Source organism: Epinephelus lanceolatus, chromosome 20 (assembly GCF_041903045.1).
Source record: "Epinephelus lanceolatus isolate andai-2023 chromosome 20, ASM4190304v1, whole genome shotgun sequence".
NCBI classification, from domain to species: domain Eukaryota; kingdom Metazoa; phylum Chordata; class Actinopteri; order Perciformes; family Serranidae; genus Epinephelus; species Epinephelus lanceolatus.
The window spans coordinates 7,888,882-7,908,626 of NC_135753.1; the positions used below are offsets into that span (position 1 = coordinate 7,888,882).

General features: G+C 39.7%; 1 protein-coding gene across 1 annotated transcript; it reads right to left on the reverse strand.

Moving 5' to 3' along the window:
• Positions 1 to 160: 160 nt before the first annotated feature.
• lipib (lipase, member Ib) lies at positions 161 to 18,731 on the reverse strand. Its single transcript, XM_033638444.2, has 10 exons — positions 18,653 to 18,731; positions 12,833 to 13,224; positions 11,257 to 11,365; positions 10,714 to 10,815; positions 7,604 to 7,693; positions 6,782 to 6,949; positions 6,606 to 6,695; positions 3,986 to 4,094; positions 3,689 to 3,862; positions 161 to 3,291 (listed from the first exon to the last, which is right to left on the reverse strand). The coding sequence occupies exons 1-10, from the start codon at positions 18,702 to 18,704 to the stop codon at positions 3,207 to 3,209; spliced, it is 1,371 nt and encodes a 456-aa protein (XP_033494335.1). The 5' UTR covers positions 18,705 to 18,731; the 3' UTR covers positions 161 to 3,206.
• Positions 18,732 to 19,745: the final 1,014 nt, after the last annotated feature.

The following is a 19,745-nucleotide window of genomic DNA, read 5'->3' on the forward strand; positions in this document are numbered from 1 at the left end:
GTGAAATATGTAGCTGACGTCGCCTTACAAACACCTTAAAAATGTTTCATTCTCAGGGCCTGCAGTTAAATCCTGCTTTTCCACCTGTAGGCATCCGAAAACAGCTGCACACGCTCAAACTTTGAGTTCAGTTTACACCAGAGACCTCAAAAAATACACATTACTGTCAAGTGAATATTTATTTCAATCCACAGGTGAAAATACATCATAAAAAAAGACAACAATTTAGGTTTTCAACACTGAGACACATTTTTCATGAGTTACACATCTTTGTATTGGCTGCTCAGTTACAATTAATATTCACAACATGAAACATTTACTGACACTAAAGTCCCTAACATGCTCTTTAAACATCTAAAAGATCAATTAAAGTAAGTCCCCAAATTCACAAGCTACAAACATTTCCTCATAGCTACCTTTGTTTTCAGAATAAAACACAATTAACAGCTTCTCACAGTAATACAGCACAACTGTAGTACAACAGCTTATGACTGGTTTTGTTTTGCTGTGGACAAATGTCATAGCAGCGTCACTGTTAAAGCAGCAGCTCTCAGCCCCACTGGGTGATTACTTGTCTTTAAACTGGCCTTTTAAAGTACTTGCATTATATTTGCAGCATGAAAACAGGAAGAGGGTTGAGAATTGTTGGTTAGAAGGCACTCAGAGGAAATAAGCTGCATTTTCATTTGCTTTTGTAACTGCACTGAAACTGATCAAAAGTAGGAAATTTAAAGATTTCACACCCCTTTTGTGGGACGAACGGCAAACCTCAAACGTGCAAAAGTTATCCAGTCTTGAAAAATGAAGCATAACAGTTTATCTTAATACATTTTAACATTATGTAATGGGGATCCAGTTTTTTTCTGGTAAACAAGAATTTATTGTAACCTTTTTTTTAGGGATGAACTTACCAAAAATATGAGATTGCCCTTAAAGTCAAAAGGCCCTGACACACCAATCAGCGGTCGGCTGTTGGTCAATGTCAGGTCATCTGTGAACGTTTCTCCCCCTAGTTTTTGTTGTTTGTCCAACATCATTGGCACTAGTCAGGCCTTATTGGCTGTGTTTCAGCCAATTCAGCATGTTGAACCTGCATCGGATCTGATAGAGTATGTAAGTGAATAAAATCATTCTGACTGACAGTTCAGCACAGTGCACGTGAAGAGAAATGCAAGTGAGGAAAATAAACAAATGGCTAAAGTTAAGAGGGAGTGCGATCAAAAACTTGTTACATGAGGTATGATTATCCCTGACCCATCGAGCTATTTAGCAGAAATAATTTGTAATTGTGATATTTTTCAATGACGCACTGTAAATATCCTTTGTTCTTTCAACATCAGGTTGTGTTGTTAATGTGCTGTATTGCGTCTTGAAACCTCGGTCTCCTGGTTTCCCTTTTTGAATGATACAGATGACAGCCACTAGCTGGTGTGGTGAGTTACTTCCTCTCACACAGGCACAGAATGTATGCGCTAGTTGGCTCTTGGCTGTAATTTTTCAGTGTGCTCAAGTCATAGATTTTAACAATAACTAGATATCAGATACCAAGATGGCGCCTATTTATTCCACTGATGTTGCTTGCTTGGCGCATACGTCAAAAAAGTTTTCTAGTTTGCAAGTTCACTTTAGTGGTATGGGGCCCACTGAATGTGTGCAGTTAGTGTTTCTCTCGCTGGCCTAGTCTGTGAGTCCCTGCTCTGCTCACAGACTTTGCATTGTAATGACATCACAGATTTTTAAATCACTTTTCTCAACTCGAAAGTTTTACAAATATAAAACCACCATGGATCAAACATTCACAGTAGAACGAATCATAATTGACCTTGTTTGCAGTATGAAGTGTCTTGTCAACACTTTTAAAGATGTGTCTTTTGTAATGGTGGTCTACCGGCCGCAGGAGATTTTTACACTGCAATACTGTAAGTGGCCACTTTTAAAAAATTTGCTGCAATGCTGAGCAGTGTTCCTGGGCGCCTCATTCAACTTTTTGGCTGTGACACAGGAAATCTGGGGGCGCCACAATAATTGGTTTGGTGTGTCTGGGGCTAAAGTCCAGCATATGAATAGTTTACAACACCCTCAATTCCAACATGTCAGAAATCAAAAAGAAAAGTTAAAGAACAATTTTTTAATCTCCTTTATTTTTCAAGTAGACTTAGTTTTTAAGTTTTAATCATTGATTTTGACATCATTTTTTATCCCTGGTTTTTGTTTTGTTTTGTTATGTAGCTGTAACTTTTGGTCTTGCTCAATTTTTGTTTTTTTAATATAAATGCTTATCAGGGCAGAAATTATAATACATTTTATTTACTTACTGTAAATATAAAAGGTGCCTGCAGAACATTACTTTTCAATAAAACAAAATCACTTCTCAATAACAAATTAAAACCTTTTGTTAAAGCACTTTATATACCTTGTTTTGTTTTTAAATAACCCGTTTTAAATTTCCATGATAAAATTTTGGCTCTGTTGCAAATGCTGCAAATACAACATTTAAATCTGAGGAAAAAAAAGCAAAATAATGAAAAGGTTTTGTGAATGTTTTGTAAATCCATTGGTGTCTGAAGCCCAATCTTTTTTGTATATCCCTGTTTTCCTGTGAAAAACCACATGGCTCCAAATACCAGCTAATCCAAAGAAACTTTAAATGGTTAATTTCTCCCACAGAGAAAAGATTATTTTCTTAGTTAATGCTTCTAAATATCACCACATGGTTTTCATATCATATTTATCAACAATGAATACAGGATAGATGTGTAACAGATCTGCAGTCCTGTCAGTTTCACTGCAGTTACAGGTTAAATGTATTTTGTAGTATAAATGCAGCAGAAATTGAGAGGTTCTGAACACTGATTTCACCGTGTCGTCTCTCCTGCAGCAGCTTTTCCTTAACCTGGTTAAAAATCTTGTTGCTGTGTTTCCTGATCTCACAGATAAACACTCAACTTTCCAAAAATCCCATCAGCACCAGCAGAGACAGATGTGTTTCAGTCATATGTAACAATATGTTCCAGTAAGCAGGAGTGATCCACAGCACCAGTTGGGTCGTGATAACCCAGTGAGGAGGCTGCAGCTCCACCTGAGGGGTCGTCCTGGAGGTCCCCCTGGGAGACAGGAGACCCTGTAGCACCCAGAGGACATCTGGGCTTGGGTGAGTTAAATGTGTTTCCACAATAGAAAAAGAAGAGCTGTATCTGTTTGGGGAGTCAGAGGCGAGAGTTGCAGGGTAAAGGTCGAAACGCCACCTCCATGTTCTCCTCCATGATGATGTCAAAACGGCACATTAAAGGCCTAACAGAGAGGAGGAGGAGAGAGCACTATTAGATGATTATTCAATTAGGTGATTGACAGCAAATTAATCAGCCACTATTTTTGATAAGTAATCTTATATTTCACTTAAGTAAATGTATCAATACAACTCTGGTAAAAGACTCTGTTACAAGTAAAAGTCCTTTAAAAATGTTATTGAAGTACACTATAATAAAAGTATTATCAGCAAAATGTACTTAAAGGTTAACTTCAGTTTTTCAAACCTGGACCCTATTGTCTTGTGTTTTGTGTCTAAATATGGTCCAGTATTGAGAGAGTGTGCTTGAGAATGGTCTGATGAGCATGTGTGAGTGTACTTGTAAAACAAAAACAACTAAATGTCTAAAACTGTAATGAACACTGTGGGTTCAGGACTGACCTCTCAGGACGCTCCAGCGGTGTGAAGCGTATTCGCAGCAGTCTGATTTTGTAACGAGGGCCAATCACGTTGCCAGTGTTGATGCGCAGCGAGATCTTCTGGACATGCTGCAGATCATCGTCGAACTGGGCCAGCAGCCGGGTGGAGGTATATTGCTCAAACCGGAGGAGCTTACTGAGAGCAGAGGAGGAGAAAGGTAAAGATATTTTATTTCAAAGCCAGATATGTTTAACTTCTGCAGACTGATGTTCCAACAGGGAAACTTGTATTCCACTTTTCCATTACAGACAGACTTACTGGTCTATTCGAGCCTCTGTGAAGTTTCTTCCACTGTGCAGACAGATGTAGACGACCCCCCAGCGGAGGTACTGGTTCCAGGTCACCATGTCCACTCTGTAGCTCAGCTCTGTCACAAACAAATGACATAAATTCACCTCCATTGTATTGAAGCAGAAATCTCTGAGGCAGATACATCAAAACAACATCTGCATAGCTAGATACCGCTGGAGTGAGAAAATGTGCTTTTGTAATTTGGGTGAACTGACCCTTTAAGAGGTTTTTTTGCCTGTCGTAATCATTCCTCTGTTCATACTGGCCTTTAAAGATCCTGTTTTAATGTACCTCCAATGTAGGGCAAAAGACAAAATCCACAGTTGTCCTGTGTAAAAACACTGCATCTGAAGTTTGTCACATCTCGCAGATATTTTCCAAAGTTAGTCTTTTAAATACAAAATACCTTCTCTGGGTGTTCCTGCTGAACTGCAGAAGAGTGAGACTAACATAAAGAGGTTTTGCCATAAAATTGCAGCAGCTTTGGAAGATATCCACTTGATTTGTCTAACTTAGACTGTGAAACTTCATATGGGCCTCAGCTGAACTTTACAAAGTGTGTACATAGAACTAGTCCATACCCATTGAGTGCACAGTTGCCCACATACAGTTGCACATGGTGTGTGTTTGGGATACAGGTCATAGGAAATTGCAGATTAAATAGTCAACTGAACCCATTAAGAAGAGCAATGTATTCAGACAGAGTTTTTGTGAATTTGATAGTACGATTGCTTTATTGAAAGTACAGTAGTACCATTGCCAATAGTGGGATAGTTAGTGGGCTAAAACTGTACATTAGTAGTTGAGGTAGCATGTTGAAAGGCAGATAGTTAAAGTGTTTATGTTGTATTAACTTACAAGTGGGGCGCACTGGTAGTTCACATGGGAAAGGTGTGGCTAGCCCTTGTTGCAGCAGCATACCATACCATGACTTAGTCATACCAAAAATTAGAAAAAAAACAAACAAACATTGGGCCACAGGGGGAGCCACAGCAATTGGTCGCATTTTAGCCATTTTTAAGCATTTTTCTGTTGTTATAGCGCCACCCAGTTGCCAAATAGAGTTAAAGTTCTCCAGTCACCTTGAGGCGTCTTGTTCTACATATCTACCAAGTTTAGTAAAAATCAATATGGCCGTTAGTCCTAGATAAGAAATTAGCTCTCTAGCGCCCCCATTTTGTTTGATGGGGTCAATAATGGAGGGGTCCCCTCAGATTATGTGTGGTCATATGCCTACAAAGTTGCGTGGTGATCAGTGAAACCCTTGAGATGTTACACACCTTTATGTGATGAGCCATGCCCTCCGCAATATTCATTGCCTTATAGAAGCTCAGTTTTAGTAAGTTTTCCAACCTTTGCCAAGAGGGAACTTTAGATATTGGTCCCTGGATTATGTTCACCGAGTTTCTTGCAGATCGGTCAAACTTCCTAGGAAGAGATCGATTTTCAGTGTTTTTCAAAAAATTCAAAATGGTGGAAAATCTATATAACCGGAAGTTATAGGTTCTTGAGGCAAATTTGTTCCTGATGAGGAGAGGCATCTCTGTGCAAAGTTTCATGTCTCTACGACATATGGGGCATGAGATATGCCCATTCAAAGTTTGCAACTGATGTAATATTGCTTCATTCGCATCCTCCCATGACCCTCTACCACTGTGACAAAATTTCACATGGATTGACCAAGTCAGTGAGGTGAAAAACATGGAACACACACACACACACACACACGCACACACACGCACACACACACACACACACACACACACACACACACACACTCACAGACAGAGTTTTCGTCATTATATAGTAAGATATAGTAAGATCAGCACTGTGGATCATTTTCACAGGAGGAATGATTACAACAAGTAAAACCTGTTTCAGTGTACGTAGAGGCACCTGACTATTATTTTAAGATGGACTTGTGCACCTGTTCTTTAACTTTAAACTTAATGAGCAGAAAAAAGCTGCTGCTCCACAATCAGTGACTGTAAAATTTTGTCCATCGGTAACATCAAACCCCATCTTTTTTATTTATTTATTTTTTTAGTAGCTGGTAGAAAACACAAAATACATGATTTGCACTTATAAAGAGAAGTGGTGGAGGATGTTTTAAGATCCTTCACTTAATGTTGATTAAGGAAAAGTATGTACACATAATCAGGGGAACGTATTTAAAGTATTAAAATTAAAAGTACTCAATGCAGAAAAGTCAAAAAATAAATAAATAAATAAATCCAAATTGTTAATTGTTAATTAAAGAGAAAAAGAAGCTATAACCATAAAACTTAAGTAATTTTATCGTAAGGAAAATAAATTAAACATACAATACAGATTTTTTTTAAGATCTTCTTATGTTTTGTTTGCAAAAATCTTGAAGTAAGTAACTCCAGCTTTCAGATAAATGTAAAGGAGTAGAAGCAGAAAGTAACATTAACTGTACTTAGTTACTTTTCAGCGCTGATAAGAGTATGACACAGATTGGTCAGCATTTAGATTACAGCTACTGCAATGCCATTATCTCATTGTACTTCAGTAAATCTGTCGTGTGAATGCTGTTTATTGATGAGACTTTCTGCGTTTGACTCACTCCTGTAGGGCAGCGTGGCCGTGGTGCTGAAGAAGACTTTGGTCTGTCCCAGTTGCAGCAGAGTCTCTCTCCACTGGCTGACATCATAACCTACAGGTGAGAACACACAGGTAATCAGACATGAAGCCTCCATCAGTCACAGTGGGAGCTCAGACTCTACACATTTGCCCACGTACCCAGCACAGGGCAGGATGCAGGTCTGAAGGCCTCACACTGCAGACACCGTCCCTCCAGAAAGTCGCTGTAGGACGAGCACGGGTAACCTGTCAGGCTGCAGGTCTGGTTCAGAGAGCACAGGAACAGAAACACTGAGCGCTGGTGGTCACACACAAAATAAGATTTACCTGTGGGAGACAAAGACAATTACTTCCCTAAGTGTGTGTGCATTAACTCTTACAGTCCCGGGCTAAAAGCTGCATTTTGTACCACTTCATATTATCAGCATCTCAAAGTCCATTATCAGCTCCAAACATCATTTTATTTTTCAGAAGAATTTAGTGAGTGATTCCAGTCAGAATTTCTGATGTTATATAGAATTTAGGTGCGTCTAGAGAAAAAGCTACAAGATGAAGAAAAAGAATTTTGAAGATAAGATAATTTATTACAGAACAGCAACACAACTAATCAGTGACATCTGTGAGGTTTTTGGTAAAACTGACTACCCTCAACTATTAGTTATGAGAAACAACCTCATAATGAATAAAACAGGTGAAAATGGATGAAGTGACACAGTAAGAAACAGTAAGAAAGATTCACTCAAAGTAGCCTTTCCTCAGGTTTTAATCAAATGAAACCACGTCACTTATTTTTCTGGGGTCAAAGGTCAACTATTAGACTGTGAATTATTTACAAAAACAACATAACCAACAAATAGCAGGAAACTATTGAGTGAGCTCTGCAGCCTCAGTTCCCATAAAGGAGAAAGGAACACAAGCAAAGCTTAATGCTCACATACTGCTTGTGTGTGTGTGTGTGTGTGTGTGTGTGTGTGTGTTCACCTGCAAAGATGGTTTTAGGACACCCTGGTTGGTCGGCTCCACCGTTGGCATAGAAGTCAATATGACCATGAGCTCCATTCAGTCCGAATGCTGCACATGAAAAATACAGAAAATACAGATTAAAAACTGAGTTTAACACCGACTGCTACCACATGTTGAATCATCGCACATCATGTTATTATTGTCTCTTTAATATAGATTTCTGACAGGTGATATGATACGAATATTTTATCTTTTAACCTGCAGATTATTACATTTCTCAAGACATGACCAAAACGTTTTTGCCATACGAAATAAAATCTTCCTATGGAGCTGTTAAATCCTCTGATTCTGGCATGGCATCCTCACTCCACCTTGAGAAACTATGTATACTATTGTTGAAAATTTAACAAAAATGTCAAATATATAAATCGTCCCTCAGAAATATGTATCAGTTTTGAAGGAGTACTGTGGGAGTCATGCAGGTATAATGCAGGTGTGTTTTTTAATCATATGTACAACAATTACAGAGAAGCAATCGCTGTCAATGAAAACTATAACATATAAAATATAAAATACAATATATACAGTACAGGCCAAAAGTTTGGACACACCTTCTCATTCAATGCGTTTTCTTTATTTTCATGACTATTTACATTGTAGATTCTCACTGAAGGCATCAAAACTATGAATGAACACATGTGGAGTTATGTACTTAACAAAAAAAGGTGAAATAACTGAAAACATGTTTTATATTCTAGTTTCTTCAAAATAGCCACCCTTTGCTCTGATTACTGCTTTGCACACTCTTGGCATTCTCTCCATGAGCTTCAAGAGGTAGTCACCTGAAATGGTTTTCCAACAGTCTTGAAGGAGTTCCCAGAGGTGTTTAGCACTTGTTGGCCCCTTTGCCTTCACTCTGCGGTCCAGCTCACCCCAAACCATCTCGATTGGGTTCAGGTCCGGTGACTGTGGAGGCCAGGTCATCTGCCGCAGCACTCCATCACTCTCCTTCTTGGTCAAATAGCCCTTACACAGCCTGCAGGTGTGTTTGGGGTCATTGTCCTGTTGAAAAATAAATGATCGTCCAACTAAACGCAAAGCGGATGGGATGGCATGTCGCTGCAGGATGCTGTGGTAGCCATGCTGGTTCAGTGTGCCTTCAATTTTGAATAAATCCCCAACAGTGTCACCAGCAAAACACCCCCACACCATCACACCTCCTCCTCCATGCTTCACAGTGGGAACCAGGCATGTGAAATCCATCCGTTCACCTTTTCTGCGTCTCACAAAGACACGGCGGTTGGAACCAAAGATCTCAAATTTGGACTCATCGGACCAAAGCACAGATTTCCACTGGTCTAATGTCCATTCCTTGTGTTTCTTGGCCCAAACAAATCTCTTCTGCTTGTTGCCTCTCCTTAGCAGTGGTTTCCTAGCAGCTATTTGACCATGAAGGCCTGATTTGCGCAGTCTCCTCTTAACAGTTGTTCTAGAGATGGGTCTGCTGCTAGAACTCTGTGTGGCATTCATCTGGTCTCTGATCTGAGCTGCTGTTAACTTGCCATTTCTGAGGCTGGTGACTCGGATGAACTTATCCTCAGAAGCAGAGGTGACTCTTGGTCTTCCTTTCCTGGGTCGGTCCTCATGTGTGCCAGTTTCGTTGTAGCGCTTGATGGTTTTTGCGACTCCACTTGGGGACACATTTAAAGTTTTTGCAATTTTCCAGACTGACAGACCTTCATTTCTTAAAGTAATGATGGCCACTCGTTTTTCTTTAGTTAGCTGATTGGTTCTTGCCATAATATGAATTTTAACAGTTGTCCAATAGGGCTGTCGGCTGTGTATTAACCTGACTTCTGCACAACACAACTGATGGTCCCAACCCCATTGATAAAGCAAGAAATTCCACTAATTAACCCTGATAAGGCACACCTGTGAAGTGGAAACCATTTCAGGTGACTACCTCTTGAAGCTCATGGAGAGAATGCCAAGAGTGTGCAAAGCAGTAATCAGAGCAAAGGGTGGCTATTTTGAAGAAACTAGAATATAAAACATGTTTTCAGTTATTTCACCTTTTTTTGTTAAGTACATAACTCCACATGTGTTCATTCATAGTTTTGATGCCTTCAGTGAGAATCTACAATGTAAATAGTCATGAAAATAAAGAAAATGCATTGAATGAGAAGGTGTGTCCAAACTTTTGGCCTGTACTGTATATTGCTTATATTGTGGGGTTCGGGGGGCACAAACAACACACAACAGTAGAATTACAAAATTATAACAGATACATTTTTTTTATGTAAAAAAGAAAAAACTGAAGCAGAAAACTGTTTTACCATGTTTTTTGCTTCTGAGGTTTAAGATCAGAAAGTCAGAATTAGTTCAAATATGACTTCACCAAATCAACAGGAGCTGTTTTATTTTATTAATTAAAACAACATTAAAACTTTCCACTGAATCACCAGCTGATGAAATCCTTTCTGAGGGACGTCAGCTGTTAATGGGCAGGGCTGACAATGTCTTTAATGCTAAACTTATTTTGTTGTAGTGCCCCTAAACAAATCCCAAATTTGAGCTATTTAGTTTCAAAACATAAACAAGAAATTTTGCATTTGGAAGAAATTAGGCTATTATTTAATAAAAGACCTTACTGTGCCACTGTATGTTGATGCAGATATTTTTGTCACTTTGCACACAGAAAAAAATCCATCATATGAGAGCTGGCAATCCTCACCGGATAATGTATGATATTTCATAAAAGGATGATATTTTGGTTTATGACTTGAGGAAGTTATACAATTTTTCCAATTTTATTACCCTGTCATGCCAAATGTTTGGCCCAACCCTCGTGATAACAAACATCTTCTGGCAACACATATAATACCAAAAGAAAATATCAAACATAAGATTATACACATGTCTACATCATTAATGATATGTTTAAATTCAAGAGTTAAAAAAACTTGTGTGTCACATGGAAGACAACAGAAACAATCTGTTTTTAATAAGCTTGCTCTATGTCTCTGCGTTAAAGGCACAGTAACATGTTGACTCTAATGTGTTTAGAGTCAACAGTCTGTTGTCTGTCATGTTTAATTATTATCAGTAAATGTACAACAGATACTCACAGTTCATGTCTGTGTGAAGTACGTCCACAAACATGGCGTCTGATGGGTCCAGCCTCTCCTCTGGTGTGGCGCTAGTGAACATCGGTCCTGCTGGGTCCAGACCTGGTGGACAAGATGTTCTGAGGGTCAACTCAGGTTTTTTTTAAACCTCAGATTCTGTCATCGAACCCAGCTATTTTGATTCAAGTTTGTTTTTACAAGATGTGTCTGTATGTTTGAGTGTTGTTTACAAAAATGTAAACCTCATTTGGCAGACTGTGAGTAGCACCACAACATGCAACCTGACTACCTTTACCAGATTTGTTTGTGATTGCTATATAAGGTGGAACATTGTGCAGCTCTGCTGTTTTAATAACAGTCTTCTAACTGTGGTTTGCATAGTTTTCTGCATTTGCTGTCACTCTGCAAATAATGAAAAACTTAAAGATTTTGATGTTGTTAAACATTTTAAACCTAAAATTCTCCCCCCTCAAACTCAGTACACTTGACTCTCCTCTTTGCTTTTATTCTTTTAATTTTCCCGTATATTATTTTATTTATTACCTGTGATTCGTCCAATCTTCCCCTTCAGGTTTGCTCCTACAAATCCAGCCAGGTGAGCTCCCAGACTGACACCGATGAGATGGACTGAGCTCAGAGAGGCTCCTTCCTCCTGCAGACGCACAGTAATCAAAAAACCCACCGTCACATTGAGGTTACAGATCAAGTTATCTCTCTCTTTATGTGTCTTTAGCTTTCATCTTACTGTTCATGCATGGATATAAAATCTGTGGTGACCACTGGAGGACAGTAGCAGATTAAAGATGCTCTGTGATATTGTAGAAACTTGCTGGGGATGGGTCTAGCATTTTTAAGACTTATACTTAAATTTAATTACTCTTCAGCCAACAAAAAGTACTTTTACTCCTGGTGGCAGCTTAGAGAAGGTTTTGAATCAGCTTTAAGAACTTTGTGTTGGGAAATATGATTCACACACAATATGATTTAACAACTAAACAAAAACATTTAGAAAAATCAAAATTTCTAAGATTATCTGGAAAGAGGGGAACACTGGGAAAGCTTAGACTCATGAAATTGACATATTTATAGACAGTGGCTTTTGTTTGAGCTGTTCTAAATTTATCATTAGATGAGATGTGTAAAGACCTGGGCCACTTGAAACTGTTAAAAAAAATTCTGACCTGAACTTTGGCAAATGTTGGCTTTTTGTCTGCTTCCCCTAAAAAACCCTTCAAACGCTCAGTCAAGATGTCAAGAATACAATGTCAACATGAAAAAAGATAAGTGTTCCGTTTGTTTTAGGTAAAAGTTTGTGTGATGTCTGTCTTTAAAGCTGTGAATGGGTCCAACAACCACTGACTTTAACCCAGGAGGCCGGTGTTCACTTCCTGTATAAAAGTAAAGCCAAACGCTGTTCTTTTATCCTAAACCCAACCATGTGTATGTGTCGTTGAAGGAAAAAAACATCTCTTTCACAGTGGTTTGCGGACAATGTATCCATGACTGACCGTAAACTGGCAGGACACTGTGTGTAAACTGTGGGTAAAAACCTCAGTTGAGACGCATTCTGAATGAGCTGTGTACGTGTATAAAGAATGCTTCTAAACCTGAATAGTATCAGCATATCCCACATCTTCATCGGAAAATGGTAAATTTTAAACATGTAAACGGAATTTGCAGTTTACACGACCAGAATCAAATTCAGAATATTGTCAAATTGGGAAAAATAATGGAATATTAAAATGCATGTAAACGTAGCCTGTGTCTGTCTGGTGCTCAGCAGGTAGTTTTTTTGGCTGAAAACTTCGGAGGACAGAAGCTGCCAAAATAAAAAAAAAAGAAAGAAATGACTTGATAAATAAATTAATATGTCACTGAATGTACCAAAAACCATTTGATTGCATTTTTTATTTTTAGAGTGATTCAAATATTTTTGATTTTGGCAGCTTCCAGCTCCCATACCGCTGCTGGAAATCCTGAGACTGAAACAAACAGTAAATGTGGTAAAAAAAAAAAAAAAAAAAAATCAAAATCAGCATCTAGAAGAGGCTGAAAAAGCTCCGTAGCGCTGCAGAGTTGTTGATAGTTTTTGTCATACTTAGTTACTGAAGTGTCTCACCTGCATGGTCATGATGAAGCCGGTCAGGTTGTAAGCCGCCTCCCTGGTGTAGCTCACTGCTGTGAAGTAGTTGAGGTTGGCTGCCCCCCTGTTCCAGTCCACCACGATGACATTCATGTCCTCCTGCTTGGCCAGCAGGTGGACGAGGTGGTCTATCCAGATGGGGGGCGCTCCAGTGGGCCTGTAGCCGTGGATGACAAAGGCGGTGGGGCGTGACAGGTTGAAGAGTGGCTGGGTGGACAGGTGGTGGTGGTTGAGCTCGTGTCCGCAGTCAAGGTTGGAGCGGGTGTAGAGCAGCAGCCGGACGTACAGGCTGGTTCCCATGAAGCAATGGGACAGGTCAAGGTCTGTGAAGTTGTCGCAGGACTCACCCGCCCCACTCTCCTCCTGACCTGAGAGACATTTCGTGTCAAAATTGAATCATTTTAGTTGTAGTTTTACATGCCTACAGGACAGAGAAACTTAAGTCCAAGAATCTGTGTTGAATTTTGAGAAAAACCCTCTGATCTCTCATCAAACACAAGAAAAGATAAGAAAAGGGAAGAGGGAAATGTCTACGTCCACGACACTTGATTTACACAGTGAAATAAATCCTCTGAGCAAACATTTAAACAACACTTTTTTCAGTCCCACATTTCAGGTTTAAGTTAAAGATCTAAGACTTTTTATGCACTCATTAGATATTATGAGCACTTGTTCTTTTTCAAGATGATCCATCCATGCTATCCATATCATTACTTCACAGATGTGTCTTGGGAGGTCACAATAAAAGGCCACTCTGAAATGATCACACAGCACAATGCCACAGATGTCGCAAGTGCTGAGGGAGTGTGTTATTGGCAGGCTGACTGCAGACCACCAGAGCTGTTGCCTGTGAACTGAAGGTTCATTTCACCACCGCCAATGTCGTCTCCATGAATTTGGCAGTACATCCAACCAACCTCACAACTGCAGACCACGTGTAACCACACCAGCCCAGGACCTCCACATCCAGCATCTTCACCTGCAAGATCGTCTGAGACTTAGCCACCTGAGCAGCTGATGCAACGGTTGGCACAACCAAAGAATTTCTGCACAGACTGTCAGAAACTGTCTCAGTGAAACTCATCTGCATGCTCGTGTCCTCACCAGGGTCTTAACCTGACAGCAGTTTGTCGTTGTAACCGATTTGACTGAGCAGCTGCTCAACTTAGATGGCGTCTGGCATGTTAGAAGTTTTCTCTCCACAGATTAATCCCAGTTCACACTGTGCCGATGGCAGACAGTGTGTATGGTGTTGTGCAGGCAAGCGGATTACGAATGTCAACATTGTGAACAGAGTGGCCCATGGTGGCGGTCGACTAATGCTATGGGCTGGCATAAGCTACAGACAACAAACACAAGTGATTACATTGATGGCAGTTTGAGATACCGTGATGAGATCCTGAGACCCACCATGACCTCATACATGGCACCATGTTGCAGGGATCTGTACACAACTCCTTGAAGCTAAAACAACGTCCCAGTTCTTGCTTGGCCTGCATATTCACCAGAAATGTCACCCATTGAGCTTGTTTTGGATGCTCGGCATGTTGGCGAGTTGGCGTGCATGACAGCACTTTCTAATTCCTGCCAATATCCAAGAACTTTTCACAGCCACTGAAGAGGAGTGGGTCAGAAACCAACAACCTGATCAATTCTGGGTAAAGGAGGTGTGTCCCACTGCATGAGGCAAATGGTATCATACCAGATACTGACTGATTCTTTGGGGCATCTGGGACCAAAAAATGCACCTCTGTAGAGCCAGTCCTGTGAAATCTCAATAAATATCTTTTTTTAAGCTCAAACTTCACATTTAGAGTGGCCTTTTATTGTGACCATCCCAAAGCAAGTCTGTGAAGTAATGAAACTCTTTAATCAGCACCTTGATATGGCACACCTCTCAGGTGGATGGATTATCTTGGAAAAGAAAAGTAGTCATAGTATCTATTGAGTGTATAAAAAGCCTTAGCTGTTTAACTTAAACTGGTGAAAAAAACTGAAGCAAAAATAAAAGTCAAAAGTAAAAGTATTTATGTCACTGTGTATATCAAGTGTCTTGGATGCAGAAAATTTCCTTTATCTTTTCTTATCTGTTGTTTTCGATGAGAGAACAGGGTTTTTCTCAAAATCTAAATCTCAAACAGTGTAATCACTTTCACGTACAGCTTGTTTTTGTTGGTGTGTGTGTGTGTTACATGCTACATGTGTGTGTACATGTTACAGTTACATGTATCTGATGTATAATCAGCATCCAGATGCTTACTAAACATTTCTACAGACTGTCTCTTATTCTCTGCTACACAAATATGGAACAAATTGGCAGAAATGCTAAAACTTGAGACAGTGCTACTTTTAAATCCACGCTCATGACCCATGTGTTCACCATTACTTTTAATCTATTTTCTTTTAAATCAGTTTTGTTGTTTTATTGTTTTTAAATCCACATGTTTTTGACTGTTTATTCTATTGTTTTTTTATGGATGGTGCAAACTGCATATCTGCATACGTTGAAAATGTTTCCTGACAGACTGAACGAGCCTGCTGGGTTCTTTTGTAGTTTCTATGGGTTGGTCATCACCTTGACATGATAAATGAATTTGCCCTTGACTGACAAAACTCAGATCTATTTAAATATATGACAGAGGAGTTACCTAATACAACAAAAGCAGCCAGACACCTTTCAAAAATATCAATCAATTCAATTTTCAAGTAAATTTTATTTATAAAGCCCAATATCACAAATCACAATTTGCCGCAGAGGGCTTTACAGCATACGACATCCCCCTGTCCTTTGGACTCTCACAGCGGATAAGGAAAAACTCCCCCCAAAAATCTGTCTTTTAAAACCACCTTAACTGCACCACACTTTTCATCCCCCTTACATATGTAAAAATTCAAAGTCTTGGTGCCATCTGACTGGAAATACTAGGATCAGTTCTTGTCTGGTAAGTGACGGTCAGACCTCTTTAGCTCTATGATGTAGGATTAAGCTGACAGTCCAGCGAACAGAGAGTCTCTTTAGCCTATTTAAAGTGTCTTTAGCCTCCATACTGTCGTATCCAGGTGGTTGTTTTCTCACCAATTAATCCCCACTGACTGCCTGCTGTATCAGCAGTAACCTTTTTGTAGGTTAATGAAAGACAAAAGGGAATCCTCCAACAGGTCCACTGTTTGGAAAACATTATCAACATCCTAACACAGACACGTAGCTACCTAAGAAACAAAGGGGACTTAATTAAATAAAGAAAAATAATTGACCCGATGCGGCAAGCAGAATCTTCAAAGGTATTTTTGTGATCTCACAGATGTCCACAATCTGCCTGGGATGGTAAAATCTTTGAACATGTTGTTCTGCTCTTCTCCTTCACCTGATGTATGTTAATTCGGCCTGTGGCAAGCTTGGGCAGGTGGAAATATTGGATTTAAAGATTTGTTTTGTCCTGGACAGACATTTCATCATTCCTGGCAGATGTCTGTTAGATTATTTAAATACTTTTTAGAGGCCTGAATTAGTAAAATTATCTATTAATGCACTAGAAATCAAAATATTAGGAAAGAAACACCACTTTGTGGAGCAGCAATATGTTTCAGCTGCTTTCTCATCGTGTTAATCATTTAACCACTCCTCAAACACGACATACTGTATACCCCCACCTGCTCTGAGTCCTTACAAGTGAACAAAAACAGTAATTTTACTGTAACTGACTCTAACTATGTTTAGGATTGCTGGTCTGTGTTCACACTGACCCCAAAATACATTTTAGAGGTGCTGGGACTGCGTATGAATGTAAAGATGCTACTGGACACAGTAGCAGTTTGAGAAGAATGTAACTCTGGGCAAGTAAAAATGTTTCACTTTGTTTCCTGACAGAATTTTAACCCATGAATCCAAAATAAAGATGTTTTGTTTTTGTTTTTTGTTTTGATCGTTGGAACAGTGGAAAGATGAACCAAGATGGCTTTTGTGAGTTTTATTTAGTTTCTGTTGCCTTTGAATGAAGTGTATTTCACAATGATATAATTAGGGCCCGTTTATACGACAATGATTTCAACTGAAAACGGTAAACTTTAGTTGCGTTTTGGCTGATCGTTTATACGACAGCTGCGTTTCGGGTGCATGAAAACACAACGTTTTGAAAACAGGTTCCAGAGTGCAATTTTTTGGAAACGGCAGCGTCTCCGTTGTCATGTAAACTTGCAATATGCAGTTCCTCTGAAAACGGAGACTTTCGCATATGTGCATTACGGTTCCAGTCACTAGGCATGCGCGAGAAAGTCGACCGTCAAAACAACAATGCGGAGCTCTGTTTGTGCTGCTCACCCTGTTGATTTGAAGTGAAGTGTAGATCTGTTACTGTAGCAACTCCACCTCGTCGTCCATCCAGACAAAGTTATCCATCCATGCTTTCACCATTGTGTCTTCTTTGTTTTGGTTTGTAATCACTGCGCTGTAAAGGAAGGCGCTTCAGCGCAGGCGCATGGCGTCATGCCGTGGCGTTGCTTTGCAAATTTACACTGCCACCCATTGGCCTGGTGTGCATACTACAGCATTTCCAGTAGATTTTGCGGCTCCGTGTGAACGGGGATCGTTTCAATAACGTCGTCATATAAACGCAGAACTTTTTTAAATGCAAAGGACAGACTTTTCCGTTTTTAGAGAAACTGTTGTTGTCTAAACAGGGCCTTACTGTTTTTTTTTTTTAAAAAAGGAGTCTGGTGAGTTTGGTGATGGCGATTTTGGTGTTGTTTTTTTTGGCTAAACTTAAGGATCTTACTCTTTGACAAAAAGAGCTCTGTAGTGATCCTTTCCATAATGTTGTCAGACACAATCTGAGCCTGTTAGTGATGAAAACAAAGACTTAAAGTGGATGTGAACTGACAGTGCAAACATGCCTCAAGTGATTACATTACTGCCTGTTTTGGTCTCGCTCGGTACTGGACCACTTTTAAACATAGCTGTTCCCATTAGCCACTTAGACACATCATACATTAAACATGGGAAAAAAAGCATCAAGCTGGAAAATGACCAAACTCAACATTTAATTAGTGAGTTTTAAAGGTGCTGATTTTATTTTTTACCTTCGTACACAGCCAGGCTAGCTGTTTCCCCCTGATTCAAGTCGTAATGCGAATCTAAGCTAATTGCCTCTCATCTCAAGCCCCTCCCTCTTCTGCTAACATCACTGTGTTGTTGCAAACAAGGCTGGTTTTTCTAGCATTTAGCATCATGTCTACCGGTAGTTCCCCCATGGCGGGTGGCGATTCCCGCTCTGCAATTAGCACACACAAGTGCAACACTGCCCTCAATAGGATCAGGCTGCTATAAAAAAACACCTCATCCCCTCACCACCCGCCCCACCCTGTGCACAAGAGGGTGGAAACAGCCCCAATCCAGCCCCAAACACATACATTAGTCAACTATGAATAACTTATGACTGGCATGTGTGTGGGTGTGGGTGTGTGTGTGTGTGTGTGTGTGTGTGTGAGAGAGAGAGAGAGAGAGAGATGGTGTATATTTACTTTCATACCACCAGACAGAAACAGCAGGCTTTAATATACGCTTCAAAGTGGAGCAGATGGAGGGGGGTGCTTTTAAATAATCTGTTCCTTCCTACACTTCACTAAGCTGTTTCTGTCTGCACTCTCACACACACTTTACTTCTCATTTTGTGGATATTCACAGTTATTTTTTGTTAGTTCCTTGCAGGATTAATCCCTCCGCCAAGATAAGAAGTGAGCACATTTGAGCATAAATTCACATTTTCCTTGATGAGTAAAAAAAATAGTTGCTTTTCTTACCTTTGCAGAGCACAAGGAGAGCCAGCAGACCCAGGAGCCTGCAGGGCAGCATCCTTCCTACAACCACAGAGACACAGAGGGAAATGATGGAAGTACAGACAGTGAGAAAAGAAGCTCTGAAGGCAGAGTGAAGGAGGGAGGGACTCTCTGAATGAGGGAGGGAGGGAGACAAGGAGGGAGGGAGGGAGTAGAGGTGTCCTCACCTACTGTTAAGATCAGTTTCTAGAAGACTGGAGAGGTAAAGAGGAAGGGAGTGGTGCCAATCTAGGGGTCGTAACAAGTAGACATTGAAGAAAGGGAGTGGACAGGAATAGTGAAAAGTTAAAGTGAGTGGACGATGAAAGTGGGGGGAGAAGAGACAGAGGTAGCAGAGTTCAGAGTTTCAGATCTTAAAAAGTTGTGAAATAATTTCTAACTTGATCATTTAAAGTTGAATCAGGAGGCTGAAAAGGAAAGATTTTCTACTATTAAAACACTCATTTTATAATATCCACTTCCAGCATCTGCATATCTTTTGAAAATGTGTAAGTAAAAGGAGGCGAAAGCACATGGAGGACAAGTGGCAGTTATGCTGTTGCACTTCTTTTCAATCAGTCAATCCAGCTATAACTACTATAATTGTATAGCACATTTCATAAAGGTTTGTTCAGTTTAAAGTGCTTCATGACTAACAAAAAGACATAACAAGTATAGAACGTAAACACAAAAAAAATTACAAAAACAATTCAACAATTAGAAATCAGCACACACAAGACAATAAAATAGAATAAAATTGATTTAAAAGCTATAAAAACAGTAATAGAAGTAAAGAGTGAAAGAAAAACTAGGTGTAAGAACTAGATAAAATAGAATAAAAAGACAAAGGCAAAAATGAATATGATGACAATACAAACAAAAAGTTGATGAGAGGGATAATATATACATGGGCAGTAGCTCATAGAGACTTGGTTTGGGAACTGGAGGGTCACTGGTTAAAGTCCCCGTCTGAAACCTAAGTGTGGACTGATCTCTCCGTTTAATAGATAGGTCATTTTTGTGCATGTGTGTGTATTTCAAGTCTGTGCGTATACAACAACAGTGAAAAAAATGAATT

What these genes read in the sequence shown, in the direction of transcription:
- lipib (XM_033638444.2), bottom strand. Translation starts at nt 18,704, where the DNA reads ATGCTGCCCTGCAGGCTCCTGGGTCTGCTGGCTCTCCTTGTGCTCTGC. An exon ending in TCCTAAAACCATCTTTGCAG is followed by an intron (nt 6,950 to 7,603) that starts GTGAACACACAC and finishes TGTCTCCCACAG; the next exon opens with GTAAATCTTATTTTGTGTGT. An exon ending in GGCCACGCTGCCCTACAGGA is followed by an intron (nt 4,095 to 6,605) that starts GTGAGTCAAACG and finishes TGTTTGTGACAG; the next exon opens with AGCTGAGCTACAGAGTGGAC.